This window comes from Astatotilapia calliptera, chromosome 2 (genome assembly GCF_964374335.1).
Source record: "Astatotilapia calliptera chromosome 2, fAstCal68.1, whole genome shotgun sequence".
Lineage (NCBI taxonomy): Eukaryota > Metazoa > Chordata > Actinopteri > Cichliformes > Cichlidae > Astatotilapia > Astatotilapia calliptera.
In genome coordinates this window covers 21,335,437-21,355,822 of record NC_137423.1, presented here as the reverse complement: position 1 = coordinate 21,355,822, position 20,386 = coordinate 21,335,437, and the positions used below count along the sequence as shown (strand labels likewise).

The following is a 20,386-nucleotide window of genomic DNA, read 5'->3' as shown; positions in this document are numbered from 1 at the left end:
ACTGATTTGTTACAACGCAAAAGTTTCATTAGACTGCGGCTATCATCTCATTTTAATTAGACTGGGTGCTGGTATTCAGCGGGACATTTAATATGACTGACACGTGACTGAACTCGTCAAATGAGCCGCGGGCGCCGAGGCCGTAGCTGAAATAGCCAATGAAGAGTGACAGCTGGTTAATCAGGAAGTAATTAAATCACTCAAACGGGCACGCTGTTTTGTTTTGACGGGAGTGCGCAGGACGGAAGTTTGAACAGCAAGAGGCTAACGTCAGGATATCACGCTATAGCCGTTTTTGGCTCCTCTAAAATGGACATATTTGTCCTGAGGTGTTTTTTCCTGCTGGTCCTTCACACGTCGACGTATCCTGCTGCCGCGGGGAGAGGTAGGTGGGGTTTGGACTTCAGGTGTAATCTGATTGCTGCTAGCAAAACTTCATAGACTTTCTAATGACTGTAACTTGGTTAACTTATATTGGCTGTAATGAGTGCAGAATATTTATTGACTCAGTGGCTGGTGCTACTGTTGGCTGTTAGTTTAATTTAATTTACCAACTGAATGGCGCTTTGTTTGGTATGTTTTACGCGTCCAGCTTATTTTCAGGTTCAATTTTTAAGTTTCTGTTCTTGGATGTTTAAATGCGCTTACTTTAAGTTTACTAGAATAATGGTACACCCTCACATTAGTGTGACTCTTCCTGGAAACTGTGCCATAGCGCTCCGTGGCTGATTTGAGGGCTTGGAGAGAAAGTGAGTAATCTGTGATTGTGTTTGCTTTCAGAGAGGAAAAATGTCCTTTTCATCATGGCAGATGATTTGCGGACATCTCTGGGGTGCTATGGGGATCCGGTGGCTAAATCGCCCAACATTGACCAGCTGGCATCCAGAGGCCAAGTCTTTCTCAATGCCTTTGCGCAGGTCAGTTGCATTGTTCGTGTTAGCTGTGGTGAATTGAACTGCATTGCTTAACCTCAATGGATCTCTCTTTTCCTCTCTCAGCAAGCTGTGTGCGGTCCCAGTCGGGTATCCATGTTAACCAGTCGGAGACCGGACACAACCAGGCTCTATGACTTCAACTCCTACTGGAGAGTCCATTCTGGAAACTACACGACTCTGCCACAGTACTTTAAATCTCAAGGGTACTTAACTATGTCTGTGGGCAAGGTGTTTCACCCAGGTAGGTTTAACCAGGTGCATTTTGAATAGAAATCCACAAAGAACTGCACATGCACCACTTTCCAGTAGAAAAGCTGTGAAAATAATTTTTTTTTCACTCTGTAGGCATTGCCTCCAACAATACTGACGACTATCCTTACAGCTGGTCCATCCCAGCCTATCACCCACCTTCATTCACATATGAGAAAAAAAAGGTACGACTTTCACCGTGTTGATTATAAAAGGAGCCTTTCAAATGGAGAGCCTGTTTCTCAATGTTAATGATCCTTTAGCACACCGTGATTCATCAGTTTCCGAGAGGTACCCCCTCAGGGAATAATTCACCTGTATCAGAATACACGCTACCAACCAGTTACCTCCTGGGCTACACATGCAGTGTCATGTCCCATTGTCCGGGCAGCTGGAGAAGTTTTAGCATTCCCAAGTGTGTTATTTACTTATTTTCAGTTGTCAACTTAAACCTGGAAATATCTAAAGTCTGTGTTGAGCACAGACCTTATTTCATCCATCTAACCAAAATTCCAGGGATCTAAATTGGTTTAGAAAAAAAGGAACTGGGAGTATAAAGTGCTAACTCATTTCCTTGTGACTCTTTTCTGTGGCAGAACTTTGATTCTATTTATGACTGAAAACTGTTTTCAACAAAACCTCTAAACGCATCATCTACACTGGGTATCAAACTGCTTCTAGCAGCTAAAGATGTTACTTAAAGTACAGCAGAGCCCAAAGACATTGGTACATAAGCAAGTCGATTCTGGAGTCTTTGTGGCCACAACACAACTTCAGATGTCACATAATTTTCATACAAACGTTGTTTCCAGATGTGTAAAGGGAAGGATGGGAAACTCCACGTCAACTTGCTCTGTGCTGTGAATGTGAGCGAGCAGCCTGGGGGAACCCTCCCTGACCTGGAGAGCACAGAGGAGGCGGTGAGGTTACTGAAGAGTCGAGTCAACGATGACGATCCTTTCTTCTTGGCTGTGGGTTTTCATAAGCCGCATATACCTTTTAGGATTCCACAGGTTTGTCACTTATTATCCATTCCTACTGTTCCTCTGGACTGCTTGAACTCTACTGTACATGTTGGTTAGCTACAGCAGTACAGTTACAAAGTATTGATATGACTTCCCGGTGACTCTCTTCTTCAGTCCAGTCACTTAATATTTGCAGGTTTCACATAACTCAGTTTCTGACTTGAACTAAGACTTTATAAGTCAGATGAATCCTCTTATATTAAGCACTGAGGAGTAGAGCTGCACCATTATGGCCAACATGATTATCCCCATTACTTTGATCTATATTGAGATCCTGAATATTTATTATGATTATTCTTATTATGATTATTCTGACAAATAGCACTTTTACAATGTTGCTGTGCTGCATTCCTGCTAATGTGCAAATGCTAAATTCAGTCAATCCCTGAAGGAAAATATAAATAAAAAAATTGCACAAAGTGAAATAAACAGGTCACTGCTTTCATTTTTGCACTGTGGTGCCGTCCTGGTGTTTAAACATGTTTCTAAATAAAGTTGCAAACGCACTCAGGCCGGGTGAAACAAATCTTTTGTTCTGTGAGTTGACAGCTTCCCTGAAGCCTTCAGATTCACCGTGTTTAGTGGACGTGATTGTGGCGGTGATTTCCGTTGGTCTTTGTGAGGTCGATGGAGTGACGAGCTGTGCGGCTTGTGTTTATGAACACAGCCATAAGCAACCACTGCACTGGTGGCAGTTTGATTGGTGTTTGTTGCTGTGTGTTACAGACGCAACTCTGCAGCTTTCTTTATGTGTGATTTGTTGTCTGTTAGTAACGCTTGCCCTAAATCTGAAGTATTTCCAAATGGTGGATAATGAGCCGCTGTGTGCAAGAATAGTCCCCGTCAGTGAACTCACTGAATGATGCGGTTTGATTGAAAGGCTCATTGTCCTTATAAAAACATGCACAATCATGTCAACTTTAATGTCAAGGATCAGATTTGAGTCTTTGCCTGCAGTCCACGGGTGAAACTGCAGTTCACTGAGCCTGAAGGAGATGCATCGGCTCAGGAGAAGCATGAAGCATGCCTGGTGTTTTTGACATTCACATGGTTGTGCACCATGAATTCGCCCTCGAGGGTCAGGCAATTCTGATCTAAGCTGTCAAAGGGAAAAGGTTTGTGCAGACGACCTGAACTGTAGCAACCTGCTGTTCAAACAAAGGCTCTCGCTGCTGTCCTTGACACAGTGAAGGAGCACGTCACAAATATGTTAGATATGGTCTGTAGCAGCAGGAGAGCTGGGAGTGCTGTATAGCTTCACGAGACGATAACCCTGAAGAAGATAAAGGGGACATCAGAAGCATTTTGAATAAGTGTGGAGCTTATTGATTGCACTTTATATCACTATTGTAGCTCTAACTTTGAATGAGTTGACAAAGATCAACATGATGTAGTGAACCTCGACTCAGAGCAGTGTTTTTAACAAGATAATACTAATTTTATTTCAGTTGCTTAATATTTTATTACTCTACTAGACTTGCTAAGTCTTGGAGTTTTGTAAGACCTGACTACAGAAAGCATTTAGTTGAATATTTCACTCATACTGACTGATTTATGAGTTTGCACAGTCCTGGAGTGAGCACTCAAAGTCTGATTGGCAGCACTGAAAAGAAACGTAACGACTGCTGATGGAATCTGGGTTATTCACACCACAAACAGTAACTCACTGATGGTATACTCTATGCAATTCAGTTAGTCCTCAGCCCCTCAGGGAACAGCCTGTCCTTAGCACAAAGGTGGCTCAGTGTGTGAAGAGTGGAAGATGTTGTTCTGCTGCTTAACAGTAATGTTCATTTGGACAAAAGAAGCCTATAAGAATATTGAAAACAATAAAGTACAACTGTAACGCAATAAAAACCAATGAGATCGATGTCTTGTGGTGGGTCAAAGGCCAGGGAGTGTCAGAAAACCCGAATCAGAAATAATTCTGAGATTTTTCCACAGGAATACCTGACCCTGTATCCTCTAGACCAAATGACTCTGGCCCCCGACCCAGATGTCCCTGAACGCCTTCCCACTGTGGCCTACAACCCCTGGACGGATATAAGGAAGAGAGAGGATGTGCAAAAACTCAACATTAGCTTCCCCTACGGCTCTATACCAAAAGACTTCCAGGTATGAACCAGCTGCTCTCAGCACCTCCAGTTTGGTTACCGTGGTTGTTCCTCCTGAAGCGAACAGCAACACTGTTTTTTTTTTTTTATTATTATCCTGTGTTCCAGCTGCGTATCCGTCAGCACTACTATGCTGCAGTGTCATATATGGATGCTCAAGTTGGTCGGCTGCTCAGTGCACTGGAAGAGCTGGGGCTGGCAGACAACACTATGGTGGTGTTCACCTCTGATCATGGTGAGGAGACGCGTAGCTGGATGAGATGTAGGCAGCTAATGTTAATCAGTTTGGTTTGTTTCTTTCTTTTTAAGCATTTAGAAAAATAAGTTGCTAAAATATCTTATCAGGTGTTCTGTGCAAATTAAACAAATGGTTTATTGAGCTTGTCATGTTTATCTTGCACCACCAGATGGCACTGTTGTAACAGCAAATTGTGCCATGATTTGTTCCCATAGGTTTTTTGTTTTTTTTCTACTCTCTCTACCCTCAGCTCTTTCTCTGCACCACTTACCTTTTTTGGTTTTTGTTTTTTTCAGCTTTGTGACTGGAAAACTCTGTTCTCTTTTAATGTCTCATTCAGTTGAGAGCACTAGACTGAATCCTCTGTGTGACTGTTTGATGAATCACTGCGTAAAGCCCAGTCAAATGCCGTCATTTTCATGACTGGGACAAACATCAGTCAAATGTGTTGCCTTAAATGAAAAGTATTATTTGTATGACTGAGACTGATCAATTTCTTTGTCTCTGGTTTGCCCGAGTCTTAATGAACTGTGTGTTCCTGGGTTTCTGTTGCTGCAGGTTGGTCACTGGGTGAGCATGGTGAATGGGCTAAATACTCGAATTTTGATGTCGCAACACGCGTACCTCTGATCTTCTCTGTTCCTGGTGGCAATGAAGCTGGTACATCAACCTTCCCGTTTATAGACGTCTTAAGGGAATCTGTGCACAGCATCAAAAGTAAGACCCCCCCCCCCCCCCCCCAAACAAAAGCATTTAATAATATGCTTGTTTAACATTAATACAGTCTTTGATTTCTATATAGAGCTTAAAAATGATTTACACAGGGATACACTTTGATATTTTGCCTCCAGAGAGCTTTTACTTCAAATGCAAGTGATGCAATAATCATGAAATTTAAGTGGAGGATATTTAGTAAATGGTAGTGGAGATCTTGACTGGCTTCGTTTTTAAGGCGTCTGTAATTGGGTGACTTTTATCTGTCTTAGGTGGCAAAGTCAGAAGTAGGGTGGTGGAGCTGGTGGATGTCTTTCCTACTGTGTCCTACCTGGCCGGCCTCGAAGTTCCCGTGCAGTGCCCTGACATTTCTTTCCAGGTATCAGGATATGAACCTCCAATCTATGTTTCTAATCACAAGAACAAATTATAATCGGTCTGCAGCTTTGACCTGGTTACCTGCAAAACAGATGATATTCCCATCAGCCTCAAAGACCAGTGTGCTCGGGACAGCACCTTTGTGCTGTCAATGAGACTTTAGTTGGATATGAGCGCCTGAAGTGTTCATGTCGAGCTAGATTTTTCTTCAAAGTGGAGAATACCACAGCTGGTAGAAGTTCCTGATGTCTAGAAGTCTTTAAAAAAAAAAAACCTCTGCGGTTTATTAAAACGGAAAATAAATTGATGCTGTGAATGTCTGCTTAATGCTAATATGTAGAGCAGGGCGATATGGCCAAAAATATTTATCACGATATATATTTGAAAATTTGCGATAACGATATAACCGACGATATAATTGATGCGAGACAAAATACAACTCCACAACATTACTAGCGCAAAAAGACAACCTTCCATTTATATTCACTTAAACAAGAAGCTGGTTTTTATGTACATTAAAGCTTTATAAAAATGTAACAGTACAAATGCAAATTGCTTGCTGAAAGTTTAACCAAAAGGCATTTCCACTAGAAATGGGCTGACATGTCCTGAGCATAACCATGTATAATATCCACTGAAGTTAAAAAGAGGTGCTTTGCAACATTAAACTGCAGTGTGCAGTACGCATTTTTCGGACCATAAGGTGCACGGGATTATAAGGCACATTAAGCGAAACAAAGCAGTCAGATGAATCAAACTTTATTAAACTCATTCTTCTTGCTTCCTCCACTTCTGTACCATTGATTCATTAATGTTGAATTCTCTGGCAGCTGCTCTATTCCCATGTTGTTGCAGTATATTAATGACTAACCTCGTATTGTGGATGGATTATCTCAGTTGTTCTCCTGACTGAAGTTTGGTCCGTTTACAGCATCCTGCCATGCGATTGCATTTGTCTCTAACCATGAAGAACCTTCACGTTAACTTTTATAAGTGGAAAAGTGTTAGTGTTCGTCCTCCAGCTTCACTGTTTATGTTATGCTAACATAGCTGTGTCGCTAGCGATCACGTAGCACATCATTATATACCAGCTAGCCCAACTTCAGTAACCCTACAAACGTCACTGCTGTTTAGTTTCCTGTCTTCATTTATGTTGCAAGTGATAGCAGAGCTGTACGTTTGATTTTTTTTTTTCAGAAATCTCTCAGTCAGAACATGCAATATCATGCTTAGGTAACTAGCAAAACTAGTGAGCTAACTTCCGCTAGCTTCCTGCTAACTTCTAACTCCGTTAAATGTAATAACTTTTGTTTTCATGGATGCCTGGAAGTTAAACTTTATAGTTACACCTGGTAAAGCAGCAATGCTGATCGTTTTATTAAAGATGAAAGAATTTAGACAGTTTTTAACTCTAAGTGATGCTGCAGTGTTGTTTGACCTGAAGCATACGGAGTTTAGGACCCAGATTACTCCCAGATTTAAGAGCATCTTAGTCCGACAAATACGACAATAACAACGGCTGCTTGCATGTTCTGCAAAAAAATGTGCTTTGTTGTGTATCTGACGGACAAACACCAAACCAGTTCCACATCACTGAAGTTGCACCATTTTTACAAACCAATTCTGGATCATCTGTTTCACTCAACAATCGGCCATGTGCGTATGAAAACAAAGGCACTGCGCATGCGCGTTTTACTCCCATTCTATCGCGATATTTCATTTTCCTATCGTTGCCTAACATTATACCGGTATTACCGTGAACGGTATAATATGGCCCAGCCCTACTAATATGTTACTATTGTTGGAGTAAGCGTGGCTGTAATCAGACAAACCTCTGCATCACTGCTGCAATAGAAAAACTCTGAACTCTGTTTTCTCCGGGTTGCAGCAGCTCCCTCTGCATAATCTGTAAATCTGTGCTTCTGCATTCATATCACTGAAATGGCCTCAGATTCTTCTCACCATTGTTGTTGCGCACTGCAAAAGTGACGGCGTTCCCACTCCCAGGCTGTACAGTTCGTCGGCACATATGCGAAACAGCTGAAATGGTTCACACGAGTCCATTAGCAGCCTCTCACTACGAACACGCCGGACTACTACAATCGGCTTTCATTGATCTTCAGACTGTGTTCATACTACACTCTGCCTAACGAGACCAGAAGAGAACTCCATCCATCTATCTTCTTAACTGCTTATCCACGCAGGGTTGCAGAAGCCTGGAGGCTTTCGGAGCTGACAGGGTGTGCCCTATCATTCGGATAGGTCGCCGTTCCATCTGGACTCTTAACACAGAGAGACAGATAATCAGGCAGCCAATTAAGAACCATGAGTGGGCCTAACATGCTCGTCTAAAGAGAAAGCACAGCACCTTCTCGGGACCTTCTAGTGGTGAAGCAGCTCTTTGCCTCCCACCGTACCTGAACTAATATCTGCAGCTTAAAGCATCATGTCATTGCGATCGGAGTTCAAATGATGTTGCGTTAATATGAGAAAGTAAACCAAATGAAGCCCAAAGATGGCAGGCATGAATGTGATCCAACTACACCCGACATCTACTCCCTTCACCTGTTTAGCCCGTTTTCTTGCCTTCAGGTGGAGTTGTGTACTGAAGGAGAAAACCGTGCCTACGCTGCGCCACAAGGGCGAAGCGAGAGGACTCCAGAAGATGTAGCTTTCAGCCAATATCCTCGCCCTGCTGATGCACCACAGGTAGGTAGTTTGTTTCAAAAAAGGGGGGGAAAAAGCTCTCATTAGCCAGCTAAGGTTAACTCATTAGTTTTGTATCAGTGTGGAAGTAATTGCAGAACAGAAGGCAGGCATGTTATTAATACAGACGTGTCTTGATGCTGCGTTAATAAGTTGATTATGAATTTGTAGTTAAATGTCTGAATTTGCAGAGGTCAGCCACTGACGTGCGCGTGCGTGTGCATGTGCGCGTGCGTGCGTGCGCGCGCTGGAGCCGCCATCAAGCACAGTCGTTGTATTAAAGTATCCAGGCCAGTGCTGCTCCTGCTGTAGGTTAATCTCTGTATGCAGGAGTTTGGCAGTCTGTCTGCAGCTGGCTCGCAGTTTGAGCTGGCAGCTGCAGATCTGACAGCGCTGCATGAGATTTCTCCAGCTCAAAGATGCTTTAAACTCCAAATTCTTCCCTTAGGAGAACTCTGACCTCCCTGACCTCAAAGACATAAAGATCATGGGTTACTCTCTGCGCACCTGGGACTACAGGTACACTCTGTGGCTGGGCTTCAATCCCAAAACATTTCAGGTAGGTAACCACAAACTCATCCCGCATAACGGTCGTCTTCCTTTCATCAGCATCGGTCTCTGTATTCTCCCCCGAGTGAGCGCGTTAGGCTCAGCCTGGGGAGTTGAACGTGATGGATCCATCCATCTTGTCTCACAATATGTTGGAGACGGAGAGAAGCAGATTAAATTTGTCTGTATCATCCATCCCGCTCTCCATCCAGGTGAATGTGTCTGACGTCCATGCTGGGGAGTTGTACATGTCAGCAGATGACCCCGGTCAGGACAAGAACATCTTCAGTAACTCTGATTACAGTGAGATAATGAGGAAGACTGCCAGCCTTCCTCAGGTAAGTTGGGTTTTATAGACGTTTCTCCTCTTAGACATTCATTTACTCACTTCCTGACCCGTGGTTGTCGTCCAGACTGTCGGTTTGCAGATGAGAATGAAGCTGGAGTTCCACTACCTCACAGCGGGGATGAAAACGAGCAGAGGGAAGCCATGAGGACAGGAACTAAGCACAACAGATGGGGACGAGTAAAAAGGGACGATGGAGTGAAAGGGGAAAAAGGCTTGAACATGTAATTTGTGTGCACTTGGTTCTTCAGACTGATGTTTGTGCTTGAGAAATCATTGGTAGGCAGGTCTCATGCTTTGACTTGGAAAACATTTCAGAGCAGAATAGTTTGACGCTAACAAAAAGAAACGCGCCTGTTTGCAGAAACTTGTAATTCATACATGATATGAATGCAGATACTTTATTTTAACCAAGCGCACCATATTTGTGTTACCAGTTAACGCCAGAGCTGGCTTGGTTAGTAAGGCACATCCTTACATGATTCACTGATACGTGTGGTTGGAGGAAAACTGGGCTTAGAACAAAATGTACTCTGTGGAGAAATGAACATTTGACTCAAAGCTGCAGTTTGAAGCCTTAATGAAATGTCACCGTGTGAGTCACGTTAGGATTGAACCACCATACTGTGGGCAGAAGCAGGGACACCGGTTACCAAACCTTTTTTTTTCTTTTTTTTTTTTCTCTTTTTTGGTATCAGCGTGTGAACATGTTTTGTTTTCTTTTTATTTAAAGTTGGGCATTTTAACACGAGAATCTGTGGCAACAGACACAACCTTTGGAGCCGGCCACAAGTGCATTTTTGGTATTTGCTTGTTTGCTTCATTTCCCCCCCATACAGTTGTGTAGAGGAATTGTAACCTTTGGAGCTCGAGCTGACTTATAGTCTCCATACTAAGAGTGTCCCGGTTATTCAATCCAACTCTATTTTCCCTGAAAAAACTAAAGCAAACCATCATTCCTTGAACACGTCCCATTAAACCCACAGGTGTCTGTGCAGGTGGACCACTGACGGGTTTCTGTGGAAATCTCCACCTCAGACTAGATAAACGTGGCATCTGGAAGTCTTTTCATTTAAAGGAATATTGAGGAAACTTGCAGAACTCCTTTTAATCAATGTTGACACTCATGTTTGACTTCAGTGTACTGGTAAACTGCTTTAAGGAGAAGTCTCTCAGAATAGCAGCCGATAGGGACTTTTGTACTGTAGTGTTAAACAATATGACATTTCTATTTGCACTTGATGTTACTTGCAGCTATTTGCCCCCCCCCCCCTCTCGTAAACAGTCAGTTCAGATCAATTCAGAGACCTGGAATGAAGGGAGTAAAAGCCACCCATAATTAAATGCAAATGAAACAGACTGTAGCTACATTTACTGTGGTTCCAGTGCGTGAACACTCGGTGCCGTGATAATTTAGAAGAAAGCAATTTCAGCTTGAACTTCAGGTCCAACAATGAATGGAAGGGATTTGCTCTGTCGACTTGTATTGTTGGCTGCACCGGCGTCATGTTAATGAGATCTAAATGAATCTTTTATCATCAGCTGGCTTCTGACAGGAGTGAGGATGTGGAAGAAATCTTAAGGTGGTTGCAGTGATTCGTCTGTCCTGGTTTCCTGTGTGCAGTAACGCGCCAAATCTCAGGAACCGTAATAATCTGTCAGTCCAGACTCTCATTAGCATTAGAGCATCCTGAACAGTTCTTTCTGACGGGGGGGGGCACAGGATTAACCAGATTTTAGGTATTGCAAGAACACACTGTGTGTATATTTGTCTGTTTTGATTATTAAAAATAAGAATAAAAAAAAATTTGTTTTGCATGAGAATTAAGTTTGTGATCACAGCTCCTGTGTGCGTTTGTCCTGCAGAAACACTTTGCTGCCTGTCCACGCGGCCCGCTGCTCTGTAATGCGTTTTGTGTTCACTCACAGCTGAAGTGTAAAGCTGCAGGGTAGTGAAGCAGCTCCTCGGGGACCTCGCCAGTCTATTCTGTGTGCTCGCTTTCTTTACAGAATGAACGCTGCTCTCTGGCACTGGGGTTTTGTTGTGGCTTTTTATTTTTTTTTTTATTTTTTTTTTTTGCTTGAGCCAAACATCTAACTTGTGTGTGATGCCACCGAGTCGATCTGTCTGCGTGACACAAACTGTTAAAAGCCTTGTAATTGTGTTTTGAGATATCGTGTGAATTCAGTCCCAGACTCTTTTCTTTTTTTTTTCCTTTTTTTTCCCTGCAGTTTTCAATTTTCAAGCAATCATGCAGAACAATTTGTGGAACTCGATTTGAAGTGAAGTCTGTACGCCACACATGAAAATCAAAAAACTCTGCAAAGAAGGCCAGGAAGGCACTTCACATGTATCCCCTGCCAATTTCACACATGCTCTGATCATTTCCAGTCCTTTTCATTTCATTTACTTCTCTTCATACCTGGTGAGTGTATTTTTTTTTTATTTTTTTCCATTATATGCGCCTCCACCTGTTGAATGATAGTTAATTGTTGCACTCTGAGCACTTTTGTTTCCCATATCAATGAGTCTGATTTTTGGTGCCTCGCTCAGCAGCAGCTCACTATCCACTCTCCACTATGACGAGGTTCACGCTCATACTTGTGAGAATTAGGTGTGAGTGAGAGCAGCTGCAACTGCTCTCCTCCACTCTTTGTATTCATCACAGCTCATATTTCTGCCTCAGCGGTTTTATCAGATCAATATTTATCATCACAAGCGGTGATCTCTGACCACCATCAAATTGATCTAATGGCAGTTACACTGTTTACCTGGTGCTTTGTTTTGGTATTTTTCCTCTACCTCTCCCGCTGCCCTCATTCCCTCTCACTCCATCTTACCTGCTCCTTCTCTCCAATCCACTCAGTCTTTGTCTCGCTCTCATCGTCTATCATTATGTTTCATACGCTGGTAATCGCATCACCGCTACGGGCTCGTATTTTGGCAGGTCACACTGCCTTTCTGTTAACGGTGGCGACATGCACAATTACATTAGCGAGAGGGAGAGGTGTGCACGCGTGCAGAAAGCGCTTAGCTCAGCTGCATTAAGACAAGAGTTCGTCTCAAGGGTGTGTGAATGAATCCAGGAACGGTAAACAAACTGTACTGTACTCAATCTCCCAATTACATGATGAAGTGGGCCTGAAGAGTACTTTGTCAGAGGAGCTGTTTTTCAGAACTGCCTGCTAATTAGCTGCTCTGCTGCTGCATGCAATACTGCAATTAAAACTGACTGCAGAGTCACTTACATGTTGGTCCTTTAGTGGTCAGTACCACTGCTAATGACACTGTTCACCCGTCACCTGTACAGTAATGTGAAGCCATTAAATATGTGGAAAAGAAACAGGAGCAAAATGTTTTGCCTCTGTTCATATCGAAGATTAATTTTAAATAAATCACAACACCCTTTGTGGCACTTTAATATTTTTGATGTTGGATTGTTTGGTGTTTTAACACGTATAAGGTGCTGTATGTGTTAGTGTGTATATCTTCCAACAAATTTATGCATTCTCTTGTGCTTAATTTGTCCATTTAAAAACACACAGGAGCAGGTTTCCGATAGCTGCCACGCTGCGCCGCCATCTTGAATACAATGGCTGAGAAAGACGTCGCCTAATTGCATTTTATGTAATCTAGAGAACGACCACATCTGTAGCGTGGCTCATAAGTTACTTTTACATCAAAGATCACAAATAGATGAATACTCTGCTATAACCAGAGATGGGCAGTAACGGGCTACTGTAATCGGATTGCTTTTTTTTTTTTTTTTTTTCAAGTAATGAGTAATGTAAGGGATTACTATTGTAAAAGAAGTAATTGGATTACTGTTACGCTGCGTACTTAAAGTGTGGACGTAATCACATTACTTTGAGTTTGAATCTGTAAAAAGTGACAAAAACATTAGCGTCAGCTGTTCACTCTGCGTGGGAAGAAAACTTCTTTCTACAGCGAAAAGTTAAACTTCTAATCTGAGCGAGCACGCTGCCACGGGAACGTGACATTCACAGAGAAACCCCCGGATCCCCCCCACTGACATGACCGGTGTGGGCAAACCTCCACCCGTCCCACTCCTGCTAAACAGGTGACAATAGATTTAAGAGCTGCTGAGTCTTTGATTTTATTTATTTCTGCTGTTTTTTACTTTCATCTATTTGAAAGAGTTTAAACACAAAACATTATTTTATTTTATATGCTGGAATATGCAGAAAGTAGATTTAAGTGTTAAACAATTTCATCAAGTCAAAGACTTGCATATTATTTAATTTTTGCTTGATACAATGTGCATAAAGTTAAAAGATTAAAACTAAAAACTGTTTTAAAAGATACTTTTCCATTTGTTTCAATTTTATATGATGGGTTATGCATAAAAATTAGAATTGGGCTGAAAGGTGTTGCTTTATTATGTATTCAGGTTGTGCATCATGTTTTTGAAAATTAACTCCTTAATTTTGAAAATAAGTCATCAGTAAAGTAATGGGATTACTTTTTGGAGAAGTAATTAGTTACTAATTACTTTTTCAAATAACTTGACTAACACTGGCTATAATTTTATCATAATTATTATGTCTAATTATAATTTATTATACTCATATTGTATATAGCATTTGTATTCTATTTTATTCAATTGTGTATATAGTATTTAATTTTTATTTTATTCTATTCTGTTGTGTACAGTATCTTATGGATATATTATTCCAGTGGGGTTTTTTTTGTTTTTTTTTTTTTCTCCTAATTTTTCTATGCAACTTTGCACTGTCCACTGTTGTAACAAAACAAATTTCCCACGTGTGGGACTAATAAAGGTTATCTTGTCTTATAACACACAAAAGTGTGTGCAAATAGCAGCTAGCTATATGCTAATGTTATGCTAGGCTAAAGTGTCCTAAAACCTTTCACGTCCCACCTGATAAACGGCTTCATTACATATTCACTTTGTATGAGAGTTTGTTCACTAAGTGTAAAACAGTGTTAGATGCACTTCAAAGACTAGTGTTGGCTTAGAGAAGCTAATAAAAACTAACAGAGACAGAAACGGCAGCGCCTACTGACAAGATATCTGCGACAACTCACCTCAGTATCACAAGTTTTACAGCCTGGTCCAGAGTAAGAGAGGCGGACACACAGTATATTGATAACTGAGGTAAATAGCAGACTGACGGCCTGCACTCACTACAGGTGAATGGTGGCCGGAGTTATTTGTCCCACAGTGGCCACTGTAGCTGGGATTATACACTTGAATTGGGAGCGGTAAGAAAACAGAATGCAGGTAACAGCAAAAAAAACTGCAGTTTTTGGGCATCTACCATTAGGCAAACTTTTCAGCCCTGTTGAGCAAGCTAAAATTTGCATCAGGATAACTAAACAGAGCTGCACTACCTTTTAAATATGGCAGGGTTTATATAGACCAGCGGTCCCCAATCGCGGACCAGTACCGGGCCGCAAGATTTGAGGATTTGGTGTGAAATTTATGGTTTACAGGGTTTTGTTGGTTTTTTTTGTCGGGTTTTTATAGTTAGTTTTTATCATTTTTATCGTTAACTCTGTTTCCCTGGGTATTTTCCCTGTGTGGTTTTTTTGGTATCGGTACTTGTTTTATTTTGTTGTATTTATCTGCAACACCTTAAAGGCTACTACTTCTCTGTTTGTATTTCAGGGTTTAAAACATTTCTAACATGCAATGTGAGACTTTAACCGGTTTTCCGAAGATCTCTTCAGACCAGAGTAAGTAAACAGTTGCAATGTAACGAACACTTTCACCAAGGAAACTGGGGTCTGCAGGACAAGCACTTTAAATGTGGTTTCTTGTTCAGTTGTTCTTGAGATAAGTAACCTGAATGAATATTGCCTGAAATCTTATATTGTTGATTTTAGACTCACAAAATATTATAGCTGTGTAAAGTAATAAAGCGAAATTCTTTCTTGACATTCCACTTATTTGGGGCTTTTGGTCAATTAAAATGCACACTGTCGTCATTAAAATAAACAAAGCATTATCCTGGACCACAGCCTTTCCTGACCCTGAACGCAGACATCTGCATGGAGCATTGCGGAAGCAGCTGATTAGAAGTTGGACAAGATGCAATATGTTGCCTGTCAGTGTGAAACTAGTTTAATCAGGAGTCATTCAATTACAGCTGACGAGCTCTTACCTCGTTAGCGCCTCTGGAGCTGCGAACCACAGAGCTAAATAGAAAAACTCTCAGTTTTAACAAAATCACTTGGCAAAGAATGAGGGGGAGGGGCGGCCTATTAAAACTGCCACTCTGCAGATTGAGACGGAGGGAATGGATTAGTGAGTGGGTTTCTGTAATGAAACTGAATGGCTGTAATCAGCTCTTTGGTGGTGACTGGTTGGTGGCTTTAACAAAAAGGGAAAAATATATTTTGAGTAAGATGTTAGAGCAATGTCAGACTGTTGTTTGGAACATGAAATCAATAAATATGAGAGAACAAAAGAATTCAAGATGTTATATCAGTGATTCAGGAATGCAGCAGGAGTTTGTTCATTTATGGTATTGAAAAAGATGAAACTTATGTTTTGATAGCACAAAAGCTACTTTCTTCTCTCTTGATTGGGGTTAGGGTGGGTGGGTAGGGCTGCCTTTTGTCACCGATTCTGTTCATAATTTTTATGAACAGCATTTCTAGGCATAGCCAAGTGGCGGAAGGCTTTCACTTGTTTGGTCTCAGAATCTCATCTCTGCTTTTCGCGGATGATGTGGCTCTGTTGGCTTCTTTGGGTGATGGCCTCCAGCTCACACTGGAACGGTTTGCAGCTGAGTGTGAAGTGGTGGGAGAATCAGCATCTTCAAATCGGAGGTCATGGTCCTCAGCGGGAAAAGGGTGGAGTGCCCACTCTGGTTCAGGGACCAGTTCATGCCCCAAGTGGAAGAGTTTAAGTATCTCGGAGTCTTGTTCTCCAGTGACGGGAGAAGGTCTGTTGTGGTGAAGAGAAAACTGAGTGTAAAAGCAAAGCTCTCAATTTAACGGTCTATCTACGTCCCTACCCTCACCTATGGTCACAAGTGATTGCGGATACAAGCGCCGGAAATAGGCTTCCTCCGAAGGGTGGGTCCCTTAGAGTTAGGGTGAGAAGTTCAACCATCCGGAAGGGGCTCGGATTACTGTGGAGAGTCCTCCACATCGAAAGGAGCCAGTTGAGGTGGTTCGGGCATCTGACATGGATGCCTCCTGGGTGAGGTATCCGACCGGGAGGAGGCCCCAGGGCAGACCCAGGACACGCTGGAGAGATTATATCTCTCAGCTGGCCTGCGAACGCCTTGGTGTTTCCCCGGATAAGCTGGAGGAGGTAGCTGGGGAGAGGGAGGGCTGGGCTTCTCTGCTTAGGCTGCTGCCCCTGCGACCCGGCCCCGGATAAGCGGAAGAAGATGGATATTAGGAAGACTAATCAGAATCAGAATACTTTATTGATCCCTGGGGGAAATTATTTAATGACGCAAACGTAAGACTCCGACCTTTTCTACATATAAAGTTGGTCACTAGTAGATGTTCTAGGCTCCAGTTGCATAGGTACCTGTTTGTATGTATGTCTTACCACCCTGCTATTTGCACAGTAATGTGAAGTTTCATCTGGACTCTGCAGTCCTGTGGAAAAGCCTTCCACATCATTTTGGAGGACTTTTTCATTTTATTGATTTATGTTGTTTTACAACGTTGTTTGAGGTTTCCAGGCGTTTGATTATGCACAGCTCCCTCACTGGTCCCACTGCAGCATTTTAATTGGTTGAAGTCTGGACTTTGGGCCATTTCAACGTGCTGCTGCTGTCCTTCGGATCAATGTTGGCCTCACATTTGAATCTAGAATCCAGTTTGTAGTCAATTCAATAACTGCAAGGTGCCCAAGTCCTGTTGCTTCAAACCAAACCATCACCCCTGCACCAGTGGGCTTGTGAGCTGATATGCTGTGTTTGTTTTTCTCTACTTATGTAATCGTCTGTCCAAAGGACATTGTTTCAGGAGTCCTTCAGTCTGTTAGCCCTTTGAAACCTCAGCTGTGCTGCCAGGTTCTGTTTAGAGAGAGAAGAGGCTTTCTCCTGGTGACCCTTCCAAACAAGCTTGTTCAGTGTTTTTATAATTATGCATGAACTTTAGTATTTAACATGCTAACTGAGGCTGACTGTCTGACCTTGGGGTGAATGTGCTCAGACAGAAGATTGTGGTATTGTGTTAACACACACCTGAACTGGCGCTAACACTTATTGATGATCAGTTAGTCAAGTGCATGTCATCAGCAGCACCTGGCTGCTACCTAGCTCCTTAATCCCTATGGAAGTAGAAAGAAAGTGCTCAGTTTTTCAGAGTGCTGCAGAGTCCTGTGAAACATTTCCAGAAAATTTTCACTATAAATATCTGTATGTATGTCTTTACTATCCTGCCATCTCTCTATCAGGGGTATGCTTCACTGCCATTGGTACTTCATGGTTATTTCATGTGGGACATGCCCACATGAAATAACCATTAGTGACCTTGCTGTCACAGCAGGTCACTGACTTTCACTTTTTCTGGTGTCTGGTTGCTCAATTGTTGCTAGACTCTTCCTTGACTTGTTTAGCTGAAAGTTTCCTGTAAACACCAGTGTTGGGTAAGTTACTTTAAATTAGTAACTTAGTTACATTACTAGTTACTTATATCAAAAGTAACTCAGTTACTTCAAGTTACTCGTTACTTTCAGAGTAACTAGTTACTAGGGAAAGTAACTTTGATTTAACTCAGAATTCTCTTGTTAATGTGTTGCTTCCGTAACTGGACACCCAGCCAGACTGCCAGTCTTCTAGCTTGCTTACTTGCCACAAGTGCACTGTGCCACCTACCATTAGAAAGGAAAAAAATAATGTGCACACTTCCACGAGAGAAATGCCCTACCTACGCCTTGGCAAAACTTTGCTAGACCCGCCCCTGCACAGTTACCAGCTGTCAGCTACTTAGAAAAGGATCCTGGTGTTATTTGTCTCTCAGAAACAGTTCATAACTTCCCTTCAACTCATTCATGTTAAATGGTAAATGGCCTGCATTTGTATAGCGCTTTTCTAGTCCCTAAGGACCCCAAAGCGCTTCACACTACATTCAGTCATTCACACATTCACACACAGGCGATGGCAAGCTACATTGTAGCCACAGCTGCCCTGGGGCGCACGAACAGAGGCGAGGCTGCCGGACACTGGCGCCACCGGGCCCTCTGGCCGCCACCAACTAAAAGGTAAACCTGTTTCTCCATCACCTGTTCAGCTCTGGTGATTCAGTAAGGACATCTCCTGGTTTCATCTTCATGTTTCCCTCTCACCAGATAACCAAACCATATCATGACCAGCAGCTTGGCTGTGGCTCCAGCAAACATCAGCTGATACTAGAAATTAATATTAAATAAATTCTAACAACAGCTGATCAAGCTTAAACGTGCTGCTGTTGTTTACCGCGACATCCGCTGGTTTCCTCTTTCTGGGCCAAAGTGGGCGATAAACAAACAAGAGAGAAAAGCCGATCAGCTGATCATTGATCAGTTTCATGATTGAAGTAGAAACAGGAGAGGGAGGGAGAGAGAATGAGAGAAGAAGAGGCAGCTGTGCAGCGTAAAGACAGAATAAATCCAGCTTTGTGTCTTTTTCATTGTAGCTGAAGTCCGGGACAAACTGTTCCTTTTCACCTCAATACGAAACGCGTAATAATTTCTCTGAATACGAGACGATTCTGTTTTTTACGGGACGGTTGGCAACTCTAATAATTAACCTTATGAACAAAATAAAGTTCAACATCAGTAACATAGCACCACCCATGACGGAGCTGTATAGAAACTCCGTCATGCTAGCTAGCACGCAGTACGAAAAAGTCAGCATAACAAAAATAAACTCAACCTAAACTTGGTTCATATCTGACCCAGAATGACTGCAGGTCATAACTTCTTACCTGAAGTTCAGTTCACCGCTTCGGGTCTCTCCTCTTGCCTCCCTTTTCCTTCATCCACCTGCTGGCTTCCACCACTTGCTAATGTTATTGAATCTGTGGAAGCTCCGCGATAGCCACCACACGAAGTAACGAATAACGAGCCTATCTAAATCTCAGTAACGAGTAACGCGTTCCTGGTTTTGGCATAATAACTAGTTACCGTGCTCGTTACCACAATAATAACGTAGTTACTGTAACGCGTTACTTAATAACGCGTCAGTCCCAACACTGGTAAACACACAGAGCTGGCCTATTACTGCTGTTAGAAACAGGAAAAAAAAATATTTCAGAAACGTACAGATCTAATATTTATTCTTCTCTCCACTTAAAATCTAGGCATTGTTTTTCAAAAAGCCTGCATTTGAATATACATTTAAAATGGGCCGTCTGCTTCTCAAAGTCAAGTCTAGCATTCTTTGATGCCAGGCTTTTATTCAGTCTGTAAGAATATAACATAAGAATGGATAATGAGCTTTCCCAACTCGTCTGTGCTTTGGGACCGCTCACAAAGGGGGTGGAGGCGGGTGGGTTTGCACATCGGCTATCTTGATCACAGCGCCAGTCCACATGTAAAAGTCGATAGCAGCAGCGCGCATCAAGGTTCCAGTGCTCATGCCCCATTAGCTGTGTTTCTAACAAACTGTCTCAACACCCTACGGAAACATCATAGAGAATAAATCCAAGGAGTTTTTGGTAAACACAGAGGTGGACTTGTGCTGCCTTCCATTACTTAAACTAATTAATAAATGATGTGTTAAAGATATCGTGATCCTTGGTGGTGCTCGTTCGATCGTGCATTTTTGTCTTCTATTCAAATCATGGATACTTCTTAAATGTAAGTCTGTTTCTAAGCCGTATCTGAGAGCCTATTTGACTGCATGGTTACCTGTGGCAATTAAAGCTATAAATCTAAGCTGTCAGTGTTTTGCCTCTGCACCAAGGACATGCACATGCACTGAGAGCAGGATATCTGAAGGCCTGAAAATAGTTTCCACCTCCTTATTCATTTATGGAAACACAGAATTAGACGGGATTTACGTTTCTGAGAAAATAGACTTTTTTTTTGTCCTTGGTTCTTTTCATTTCTCTCTCACATTCTGAGGTCCATCTCTCTCTTCCGCCATCACGCACACGGCCCGCTTATTCCCTCTCGAATTCTAATGCGTGGCTA

At 42.3% G+C, this 20,386-nt stretch overlaps 1 protein-coding gene across 1 annotated transcript; it reads left to right on the top strand.

The window, feature by feature from the left end:
- Positions 1–177: 177 nt before the first annotated feature.
- ids (iduronate 2-sulfatase) lies at positions 178–9,554 on the top strand. Its single transcript, XM_026186578.2, has 13 exons — positions 178–385; positions 781–917; positions 999–1,176; positions 1,281–1,369; positions 1,997–2,197; positions 4,154–4,324; positions 4,432–4,558; positions 5,120–5,278; positions 5,548–5,654; positions 8,246–8,362; positions 8,808–8,918; positions 9,121–9,246; positions 9,322–9,554. The coding sequence occupies exons 1-13, from the start codon at positions 310–312 to the stop codon at positions 9,400–9,402; spliced, it is 1,680 nt and encodes a 559-aa protein (XP_026042363.2). The 5' UTR covers positions 178–309; the 3' UTR covers positions 9,403–9,554.
- The last annotated feature ends 10,832 nt before the right edge of the window (positions 9,555–20,386 follow it).